Source organism: Musca autumnalis, unplaced genomic scaffold, assembly GCF_047663935.1.
Source record: "Musca autumnalis isolate F117 unplaced genomic scaffold, ASM4766393v1 scaffold_1, whole genome shotgun sequence".
In the NCBI taxonomy this organism is placed as follows: Eukaryota; Metazoa; Arthropoda; class Insecta; order Diptera; family Muscidae; genus Musca; species Musca autumnalis.
In genome coordinates this window covers 251,375,723-251,387,704 of record NW_027411644.1, presented here as the reverse complement: position 1 = coordinate 251,387,704, position 11,982 = coordinate 251,375,723, and the positions used below count along the sequence as shown (strand labels likewise).

Genomic DNA, 11,982 nt, shown 5'->3' with positions numbered 1-11,982 from the left:
AATCCCTTACAAAACCCATGATTTTGGGAGGACTTTTTTTTGCTGGGTTAGTCCAAAGCTTTTCTAGCAATTCTATCCCTTGATTAAAATAGTTTTCCTCAAGGTCTTCAGAATAGTGGTTTAGAACTGTAATTGCATCTTCATTTGAGGTAAAACGCTTGCCAGCAAGGAATTTTTTTAGATTTTGGGAACAAGTAAAAGTCACTGGGAGCTAAATCAGGAGAATAAGGTGGGTGGTCAAGAAACTCGTACTTTAATTCGTTGATTTTAGCCATTGTTAAAACACTCTTGTGCGCTGGTGCGTTGTCTTGATGAAAAATTATTTTTTGTGTTGTAAGCCAGGACGTTTTTCTCGAATTTGTACACTTAATTGATCCAAAAGGTTGCAATTGTACTCTGAATTTATTGTTTTACCCTTTTACAGATAGTCAATCAATATAATACCTCGAAGTCCCAAAAAACCGTTGCCATAACCTTACCAGCCGATTGAATTGTTTTTGCCTTCTTTGGGGCACTTCCTCCAGCTTCAGTCCATTGTTTGGATTGTTCTTTTGTCTCTGGAGTATGGTGGTGGATCCATGTCTCATCAACAGTTATGAAACGACGCTTAAAATCCATTTTATTTCGCTTAAAACGATTCAAACAAGCTTGAGAAATGTTCATTCTTATGCGTTTTTGATCGACTGTTAACAAATGCGGCACCCATCTTGCAGAAAGCTTTTTCATCTGTAGTTCTTCATGCAAAATTAAATGGACTCCATCATTTGAGATGCCCATGATATTAGCAATTTCACGCACTTTTATTCGTCGATCATTTAATACCATATCATGCACTTTGGCTACAATTTCTGTTGTTGTTGCTGTTTTTGCACGTCCACTAGGTGGTTCATCTTCAATGCTTGTACGACCACGTTTAAATTCAGCAACCCAATTTTTTACTGTTGCATATGAAGGAGCACTTTCAACTAACACATTCACCATATCATTATGAATTTCTTGTCCCGATAAACCTTTTTTATGTAAATATTTAATGACGCATTTCTAATTTTTCCATTGTAAAAAAAATTGCGGATGCGTCTTTTTTGAACACCTGTTTCTATATGAAGGAGTTGCCAGATCGAAACAAAATTTAACATGTGTTCATAACAGATATGAAGGTTTCCAAAACACTTAACTTTTTTCTGTTTATACCGCGCTTTTGGTGCTAGGCTAAGCAGTTTCCGAACTGGTCGATATGGTATAGATAATTTAAAGTACACGCAATTTTTTATATGTTGCCTGCATCTTAACCCGTATGAGGATGTTTGATAAAGTATCCCTGTTTAAAAAATGCATTATTATTCGCCAAAAGATCATGCAAAGGTAGTGGATCAGATAGTCGGCACTGTCCGACTATAGTCTTTTCTTACTTGTTTTCGATGGAATTGTAAAGGAAATTTGAAATTTACCATATATGTAGGTGTTTCCAGTAAAGAGTATTACAATATAGGAATTCCTGCATCGTTTGCGGGAATTAGGTTATTACATTTTATTTTTGTAATAAAAATGGAAAAGAAGTCGATTGAGATGTTTTATAATGGGTACACATAAATTCAGTTCGAACGGTCTAAACGTAATATTTTTTATAACTACTTTTCTCAAATAAAAAAATCACATTGTCACCCTGTAGTCAACAAAAGATGTAGACAACTACTATGACGGAAACCGGCTAAACAGTAAGATGGCTGGAAAACAAGAAAACCAATATCTACGTACGCTACGATCAAAACAAAACACTGAATAAAAAAGCTAAAAAGAAAAATAACTAACAATTGAGCATGCGCAACACATCGTAGCATGATGGACAATAATACTTCTTGCTCTCCGCTTAAAATTATGTGCAATGCATTTTCGGTTGACATAAAAAAACTCTAATCAGACATTTGTTGTACTCGCAATCCCTCTCTGTCTCTCAGCCTTGTCATTTCCGCTTAAACCAACAACAAGTAGACCTTCAAGCCAGTTAACTACCATGTCTTGGCTCTGTTTAAGCCACAAGTCTCAGTTGAGTTTAAGACACGGTTACGGACAGAGATACTTTTTCGTTTTTGTTATGGCTTGCGTTTTGCTGACGTTAAAGAAATCCACACAATAGTGCGATAATAATGAGAAATAAAATTACAAAAAATGTGAAAGTGAAATGAAATTCAACAGTCTTTCCGAGGAAAAACAAATGAAAATTGTATTGTAAATAAAAATAATGTTAGTGTTTAAGAAAATCACATAAAATCCCAAACTAAAAATAATACAAAGTATTTCTACAAAGAAGAAAACAACAAAATAATAACAAAAATGTTAATCACCAGCCACAGTCGACATTTCGATGTCTTTGTCTTCGTCTTGTTGAGTATTGCGTCACAAGCTACGGGTATGTAGACGCTTAATAACGGCTGCGAATGCGTTATTAAATGCAAAAGAAATCACCACCACAACAGCGTGTGAATCATTTTGGTCTAAATTTGGACATATTTGTTTGTTTTTAGGACAACATTTAATTGCATATTTATCGCAACATGGCCTACACGGCGAAATCACCTTTCGCCAAGTGAATACCAGTCATGTGGAAATCATATCGGAATTGCAAACCACACTTCAATATCCGGATCAAGTTTGGAGTTGGTCGGTACGCAAATTCCCCATCGACTATACAAATACCGATACAAATGAACGTTGTGCCCTTGATCGTCTGGGTGAACAAGTTCTAACTTTCGACGATGATTTGGAATATATTGTGTTGCCGGGAAATGAATCGACAACATGGTTTAAGGAAATGCAATTGATTGGTAAGTTGTTAATAGCTCTGTGAGACACCTAATATATTCTCATGTCTTATGGAGGTATTTTACACTCATCGGAATAACGATTTTAAACCTCACATACGTTAAGAGGGAATTGGTCGATTTATTAATGCACATCCATCCGTTTGGCCGGCTGATTATTGAATGGATTAATCGATTAAAAATCAAAAAAAAAAAAAAAAACCGATTTTGTCCAAATATTTTTTGTCATAATACCTTTTCCCGGGTAAAGGTGCTTTTCAGGGTAAATGGAGCTTCTTAAGACCCATTTTCAACGGGGTACTTCTTATGAACGTTTTCCAGGAGAAAGGCAATTTCTTAAGGCTCTTTACAGGGGGAAGGGCATTTCTTAAGACTCTTTACAGAGGAAAAAACTTTTTTTCTTAAGACTCTTTACAGGGGAGGGGGGTCTTAAGACCCTTTACAGGGGAAACGATGCTTCATAAGAAAGGGTGCTTCATAAGACCCTTTTTAAGGAGAAAGGGTACTTCTTAAGACCCTTTTTAAGGGGAAAGGCTGCTTCTTAAGACACTTTTTTATGGGGAAAGGGTGCTTCTTAAGATCCTTTTTAAGCGGAAAAATGCTTCTTAAGACCCTTTTTAAGGGGAAAAATGCTTCTTAAGATCCTTTTTAAGGGGAAAGAGAGCTTCTTAAGACCCCTTTTTAAAGGGGACAGGGTGCTTCTTTAGACCCTTTTTAAGGAGAAAGGGTGCTTCTTAAGACCCTCTTTAAGGAGAAAGTGTGCTTCTTAAGACCCTTTTTAAGGGGAAAGGGTGCTTCTTAAGACCCTCTTTAAGGAGAAAGGGTGCTTCTTAAGACCTTTTTAAGGGGAAATGGTGCTTCTTAAGACCCTCTTTAAGGAGAAAGGGTGCTTCTTAAGACCCTCTATAAGGAGAAAGTGAGCTTCTTGAGACCCTTTTTAAGGGGAAAGGGTGCTTCTTAAGACCCTTTTTAAGGGGAAAAGGTGCTTCTTAAGACCCTTTTTAAGGGGAAAGGGTGCTTCTTAAGAACCTTTTTAAGGGGAAAGGGTGCTTCTTAAGACCCTTTTTAAGGGGAAAGGGTGCTTCTTAAGAACCTTTTTAAGGGGAAAGGGTGCTTCTTAAGACCCTTTTTAAGGGGAAAGGGTGCTTCTTAAGACCCTTTTTAAGGGGAAAGGGTGCTTCTTAAGACCCTTTTTAAGGGGAAAGGGTGCTTCTTAAGACCCTTTTTAAGGGGAAAGGGTGCTTCTTAAGACCCTTTTTAAGGAGAAAGGGTACTTCTTAAGACCCTTTTTAAGGGGAAAGGCTGCTTCTTAAGACACTTTTTTATGGGGAAAGGGTGCTTCTTAAGATCCTTTTTAAGGGGCAAGAGAGCTTCTTAACACCCCTTTTTAAAGGGGACAGGGTGCTTCTTTAGAACCTTTTTAAGGAGAAAGGGTGCTTCTTAAGACCCTTTTTAAGGGGAAAGGCTGCTTCTTAAGACACTTTTTTATGGGGAAAGGGTGCTACTTAAGAATCTTTTTTACGGGGAAAGGTTGCTTCTTAAGACCCTTTTTTAAGAGGAAAGGGTGCTTCTTAAGACCCCTTTTTAAGAGGAAAGGGTGCTTCTTAAGACCCCTTTTTAAGAGGAAAGGGTGCTTCGTAAGACCTTTTTAAGGGGAAAGGGTGTTTGACATTAGGCATTAATCCATTTTCGAACATTGTAATAGCTTTGTTCCAGAACTAAAAAGTTTCTAAAATTTTTACCACTTTTACACATTTTACCCGAATAAGCGTTCCCGTACACAAAAACAGTCTCTTTAAACAAAACTGGCGCTGAATGACGTTCTCTTTAAAAACTTTTTACACGACAAATTTGGGCGAGTAAAAAAAATAGTAACATGGTTGCCGGCGTCTGATTGGCTGATACGCCGACTTTGACATTTATTCCAGTTTTTTGACGTATTTTCAATTTTTCCGTTCACGAACTATTTCAAAAAACTTGTGTTTGAGAACAAATTTTTTGCAGTTCTGTCTTTTACGAGTTTTACTATTAAAAAGTACGGGAATGAAGCTAATATTTCATTCGCACTTAAATCATGTTCGAATATTGACTCCACCGGACCACTGCTTCGGTCCTTTACACGATTTCAAAGTATTTTTACAAATTCGCAGTTTAGGGACATGTCTAGCATCGTTTCGAACTTTTTACAGCAGGTAGTCCTCGCGCTTCTCTTTCGACAGTATAATTTTTATCTGCAACCGTCTCCGGAAGAAAGCATGGGCAATTGTAGATTTTATGAATCGGAGAAACTTAATGGTCAACGTAATCCAGGAAAAAAAGCTCACCGTCACCTGTAGATGTGTGGAAGGATCGTACAAGAGGCGGGGGAGGAGGAATTTCCTTCCTTGCACACCAGTATGTCCAGTACATACCTATTTGGCTTGTGCTTGACTCTGGTGGCATGTATGGGGTTAGCAATAGAGTATGGTACTGCTGAGGTAAAGTAGCTTAATATGTATATGCCGCTCATGAATACTTGTGTGCTGTGTCCGTTATATGTTTGATATTAGCCCGCTTTTGGAAGGCAATAACCTTATGGTACTAGGCGACTTCAATTATCATCACGAGCTTTGGCATTCCGTCCTAAGCAATGACCCAATGGGGTACAATGATGGCCATGAAAATTGATAACTCCACATTTTGCATGATGAACAAAAACTCTCCTACGTGGATAAGAGGATATTTCCCTCGCCAGACATCGCCATTGTGCCACCCTGTCTGATATACGACGTGCCCGGCATCCCTAGGTTCAGACCTAGCTCTCCCTATCATCGTCTCTGTTAACAGACCACCTGACTGCAGACCACTTCATACTTTTCTGGACCATGGAAAATTGATTGGCAAGGGTTCAGAGAGTTACGAAATGTTCAACTCGCAACGGCTCAGATCATTGGGTAGCAGAGATAACTTTCCGGGGCATTATCACAAATGCAGTCGCTCGCTATTAACCTGTTGGTCGTATACCTGAAATTTCCCAGCAGAGGGAAATGAGCGTGATGAAATTTGCTTACCGACCCAGAAGACCCAAGAGTTAGGGAACATACTTTTGACGTTAACAGACTAGTAGGCGAGCATTATCGAACTAATGCAGCATAAGTTAATGAAGAAGATAGAACTGCTGTTACTTTAAACGGCATGACTGTGACAGAGCCGAAGAGGTGCACGTGTTAATTTAGCCGGCAATTTATAGAGCACCCCGAGTGTGGTAGGGCGAAGAGAAGTTTGATACGCCATATAAGAGCCCTCACAGCTGGATGAACCTGGAGTTGAGTATTTTAAAAGTATTCTCAATCTGTCGTTAGCCACCCATATTGTACCAGAAGCTTCGAAAGTTGACAGGCTGGTCGCACTACAGAAGACAGGCAATTATGCCAACAGAGACGGAGAATCGTACATGCCGCCACCAGTAAAGAAGGTCCTAGAGGCGAGCATTATCGAACTAATGCAGCATAAGTTAATGAAGGGGAAGAATAATAGAACTGCTGTTACTTTCAACGGCATGACTGTGACAGAGCCGAAGAGGTGCACGTGTTAATTTAGCCGGCAATTTATAGAGCACCCCGAGTGTGGTAGGGCGAAGAGAAGTTTGGTACGCCATATAAGATACCTCACAGCTGGATGAACCTGGAGTTGAGTATTTTAAAAGTATTCTCAATCTGTCGTTAGCCACCCATATTGTACCAGAAGCTTCGAAAGTTGACAGGCTGGTCGCACTACAGAAGACAGGCAATTATGCCAACAGAGACGGAGAATCGTACAGGCCGCCACCAGTAAAGAAGGCCCTAGAGGCACTACTCCTTCCCACGACAAGAAGCAGTTTATCAGTAGCCCAACATCAGCATGGATTCCGGAAAATGCACAAACTTTTTTACAAGCCATAGCCACATGTATCAGAACAGGATTGAACTAGAATAGGCCGTGCGACCCAATCAACCATGCCAAGACTCGTAGAGATAAACATGTAGTTCCCCAAGGCGAGTTGATTCCTCCTGAGCTCTTTAACATTTACCTTTCTGAAACTCCACGCCCTCGAGATCGCACAGAGATCGTAATGTATGCGGAAGATTGTATGATATGAGTGTCGGGTTCCACGCAACGAACATATTTAAGTTGCTACAAATAGGCACTACTCCTTCCCACGACAAGAAGCAGTTTATCAGTAACCCAACATCAGCATGGATTCCGGAAAATGCACAAACTGTATTACACGTCATAGAACATATTTACGTTGCTACAAATACAACAACAAACGTAAAAAAATCGCATTGTTAGTGTAAACAAGTAAAAAGGCGTTACAGCTCTTTATTATAAACCAGCATTCCATAGCTGCGAGAGCCCTGTTGTTACTCTCTTTGACAAAAATTGTCTCCACCCATAAAAAATATGTTCTAACATAAAAAATATGTTGGTACCAAAACATATAAAATTGAGATATGTTACAAAATGTTGTAAACATATATTTGTTTGGACACAAACAAATTATATTTGGATCCAATCCAATATTTGTTTGCCATCAGTCCCAAACAAATATTTGTTTGGATACATATTTCTAGCATATATTTTTCTGCGATATGTTTGAACACCTACGCCAAACCACTTTGCATTAATGTAAAGGAGATATTTTCTTCCTCCATTGACGGGCTTTCCTTTTGAAATACCCTACTGGAAGCAGAGATAGTCGCATATGAATAAAACTTTGAATTTTCTCCATATAAATATTATGCTCATTCCGACCCCTGCATATCATCCGAGCATCACCCAACTCAATAGGGGGGTCCTGTAGCGTGATTACAAAACAGTGAAAAAATTACATGCATCACCGACTATTGCGATATCTCCGTTTTGTGACCACCTATGCATCGTTGTAAAGGTGGGATATTCTGTTTTCATTGTCAGGGTTTGCTTTTGGAATATCCCCAACCAAAGCTGTGACCATTGCCGTTAGAATTAAAATCGCAAAAACGAAAAGATCGGGTTGTTTTTGACGTTGACTTTTTCTCGAAATAAGTTTTATGTCCATTCCGACGCTGAATATTATTCGATCATCACTAAAATCAATAGGCTTCTAAATCTGATGACGACACCATCAAAATTGTGGCGACCTGTAGCGCGATTACAAGATTTAGACGTACTAAAGCTTTGGTATACCAAAGGGTGCCACCCATATCATTGAGCTAATATGAATCGGGATGCACTGATTGATATGAGAGAAGTCTGCCAAAAAACATGGTAGTTAGCAGTACCAGATTTAATCATCTCGATATTCATAAGGGCACCTGGCTGTCTCCAGATCAAAAAAAAAAAACAAGAAACCAAATTGAACATGTTGTGATAGATGGAAGACATTCATCGAGCGTGTTGGATGTACGATCGTTCCGAGGCGCAAACATTGATTCGGACCACTACCTTGTTGCAGCAAAGGTACGCACCCGCTTAAACGTAGAAAACAAAGAGCGATCAGACACAACACGAAAGTTAGACATCGGTAAGCTGCAATCACAACAGATAGCCACAGCATATTCCACTCAACTAGCCCAATTGCTTAATCAAAGCACTCCTCATCCCGATAACATATCAGCGCAATGGCAAAGCATTGCCCACTCCATGCAAACAGCCGCAAAATCCATACTTGGATACCAGAGACCTGCACCAAGGAATCCATGGTATGATCAGGAGTGTCGTGCTGCCACCGAAGAGAAAAATGCGGCATATAGGGCTACTTTACAATCCGTAGCAACGCGTAACGCACGAGAGAGATACAGGGAGAAAAGGAGAGAGGAGAAAAGTCTTTTCCGTAGGAAAAAGAAAAGATGGAAAAGCGGGAGTGTGAAAAAATCGAGATGTACAGGAGCAGAATGAAGTCCGAAAATTCTACCAAAGAGTCAAGCATCAAACTGATGGCTTTGGTACAGGCACATCCTCCTGTAGAGACCAGCAAGGTAATTTGGTAACTGATACAGATAGTGTACTCAGGATATGGAAAGAACATTTTTCAAATATGTTGGTATCCAATAGCAGCGAAGACGACGAAGATACCACAGTCCCAATCCCAGAAGATGGTATTGAATGTATACCGCCCAGCCAAGATGAGGTAAAGACAGGTGAAGAATAATAAGGCAACAGGGGCCGATGGCTTACAAGCCGAGCTGTTCAAAACCGGAGGCGACACGCTGATAAGGTGTATTCATCAGCTAGTTAGCACCATCTGGCAGGAAGAACGAGTACCCGACGATTGGAACCTGAGTATCATATGCCCCGTCCACAAGAAGGGAGATAAGACTGTATGCTCTAACTATAGGGGCATAAGTCTACTCCCTATTGCCTACAAGATCGTGTCAGGGATATTGTGCGAACGACTAAAGCCTATGGTCAACGAGATAATTGGACCATACCAATGCGGCTTTAGACCTGGCAAGTCCACCATTGACCAGATATTTACCCTGCGGCAAATCCTGGAGAAGACCCAAGAGATGCAGATCGACACCTATCACCTTTTTGTCGATTATAAAGCAGCCTTCGACAGCCCGCTGCGTTCAAAGGTATTCCAAGCCATGTCTGAATTTGGTATCCCCGCAAAGCTCATCCGGCTTTGTAAAATGACTTTAACTGACACGAGGTCCTCAGTTAAAATAGGAAAGAACCTCTCCGAAGAATTTGGTACCAAAAGAGGTTTCAGACAAGGAGACAGCCTTTCGTGTGACCTCTTCAACATCCTGCTAGAAAAGGTTATACGAGAGGCAAACGTCAAAAGAAGTGGCACAATCTACACCAATAGTCACATGTTACTTGCTTATGCTGATGATATAGACATCATGGGCCGATCAGTAAAAGAAGTAACTGATACCTTTATAAAGGTCGAAGGAGAATCTGCTAAAGTGGGTCTGGCGGTAAACGGTGAGAAGACCAAGTTGATGGTGTCGACGCGCAATGCGTCCATTGAGCTCGGACCGACTGTGGAAGTTGGTTCCTATAATATTGAGGTAGTAAAAGACTTCGTCTACCTCGGCACCTCCGTAAACATAACAAACGACATCAGTTGTGAAATAAAAAGAATAATTGTATTGGCCAACAGATTTAAGTAAGCAGTTTAAAAACAAAGCCACATCTCGTCAAACAAAAAAAAAAAACGCTCTACAAAACACTAATACTACCCGTGCTGATGTATGGCTCCGAAGCCTGGGTACTTGCGCAAGCAGACATGGCAGTGCTTGGTGTGTTTGATGAACCACGAGCTGTATCTGCTATACAACGACATCAATATTGTTAAACGTATCGAGATGCAGCGATTGCGTTGGCTAGGCCATATCATAAGAATGATCGATGATGCTAAAAAGGCGTATAAACCGCTATGTATAAACGGACCGCTTGTCGGTGCACGCAGAATTGGCAGGCCAAGGAATAGATGGCGCAAACAAGTGGATGATGAAATGAAAAGGCGCGGTATTCCAGAGTGCGAAGCAACAAATAGAGAGGAATGGAGATCTCTTCTTAGTTCGGCCTATAGAACAAACGTTCTGTAATGGGCCAGCTAAGTAAGTAAGTAATCATATTTTGATAAATATTTTTGTCAATAGCTGAAATATTTTATCCTTTGTATTTTTACTTTATGATCAAATAATTTTATTGAATTTTGTCAATATGGCAATTTTTTTATCGCCAGAAAATCGATAAATTTTTGATCGAATCTTTGAATTTTATTATCAGTGGCTTAAATTTGTTTCTGTGTATACATATGTAGTATTTTTTTAAGTAGTTACAAATCAATCTACGAACTCATTACTTGAACAAAGGACTCTTAACTGTTAAGGTGAATTTATGTTAAATTTTACCACACTCTACATTTTATTTTTCCCTCAGTCGGATTTGAACACATGCATTTCTGATTTGTAGCAAAGATTTGGATATAACTCCATATATTTTCGTCCGATTCGACGTATTTGCTGCACCAAACACGCTATATACGTCAGATTTTGATGAAATTTTGACTGTGTAACTGAATTCGGTCTAAAAATAAATGTGCCAAATTACATCGAAATCGGTTCAGATTTGGATATAGCTCCCATATAGATATATTTTCGCCCGATTTCATGTATTTGCTGCACGAAAAACCCTATATCTGTCCAATTTTGATGAAATATGGAATGTGAGACGGAATTTTGTCTAGTAATAATGTACACCATTATATAGAAGTCAGTTCAAATTGATATGTATCTCCTATATATATTTTACATATTTACAGTTGTGTAGGGTATCGTATAGTCGGCCCCGCCCGACATGATCCTTTCCTTACTGGTTTAGTCTACTGGTAATGCAGAATGTACCTAGTTTATATTATTTTATAATGGGCTATTCGATTCATGACACTCTTAAATTTTAAATGGGTCATAACATACCCAGACTAACATCTGCCCATAGAACCAATCCATTTACTATATTTTTTGTGTTGGTAATAACATTTTCTTAATAAATATTTCCGATTATAGGTCCCAAAGGAATATGGGGTAAATCTCTTGTGCTGACAGAAATAAGCCGCAGCGTTCGGGTCTGTGCCACAATAACGACTATACAAATGTCTGTGGAACATGTGGCTGAGGCGAGATTTAATACACCCGTGGCAGGTTCAGTATATTTCCGTTGGTTGGCGCCTACAGATGAGGCAGCTGGTGATACACTCATCTATTCCGACCTCTATCACATACAATCACAGCCGCCGAATTCTGATCCAAGTCAACCGATGACAAAACATCGTTGGAAAATTTTTGTAACGGATATTTTAAAATTTGATCATCATCGTACCGAGGATAATTGTAATTTCCTACAATTGGTGTTTGATCCAGCCGGCGAGGGTGAGGGACGTGGTATAGGAGATTTGGATAATCGTCTGGGCAAATTGAGAGTGGCGAAGAATGCCTTAAGATCGCCACAACGTGTGGTGTTTCGTGATGAAAAGTTGGCCCTTTTGCCATCGGATTTGACAATACCACATCGTACCTTGTATTTGGTGTTGTTTGAAGAACAACATCCGGATAATTTCTTGGCATGCACCCAAATTCGCCGTGTCAAGCCACTGACTTATAAGTAAGTGGAAGAAAGATACATATTTGTTTGGAAGGTTTTAATGGCA

General features: G+C 39.6%; 1 protein-coding gene across 1 annotated transcript in view; it reads left to right on the top strand.

Moving 5' to 3' along the window:
- The first annotated feature begins 2,008 nt into the window (after window positions 1–2,008).
- The window catches only part of Rsod (superoxide dismutase family protein Rsod), a 29,193-nt gene continuing 19,219 nt past the window's right edge, over window positions 2,009–11,982 (top strand). The window contains exons 1-3 of the mRNA XM_073960697.1: window positions 2,009–2,407; window positions 2,523–2,822; window positions 11,342–11,936. Of these exons, the coding sequence (XP_073816798.1) occupies window positions 2,332–2,407; window positions 2,523–2,822; window positions 11,342–11,936 (971 nt within the window). The 5' untranslated portion in view covers window positions 2,009–2,331. The remainder of the gene's footprint in view (window positions 2,408–2,522; window positions 2,823–11,341; window positions 11,937–11,982) is intronic.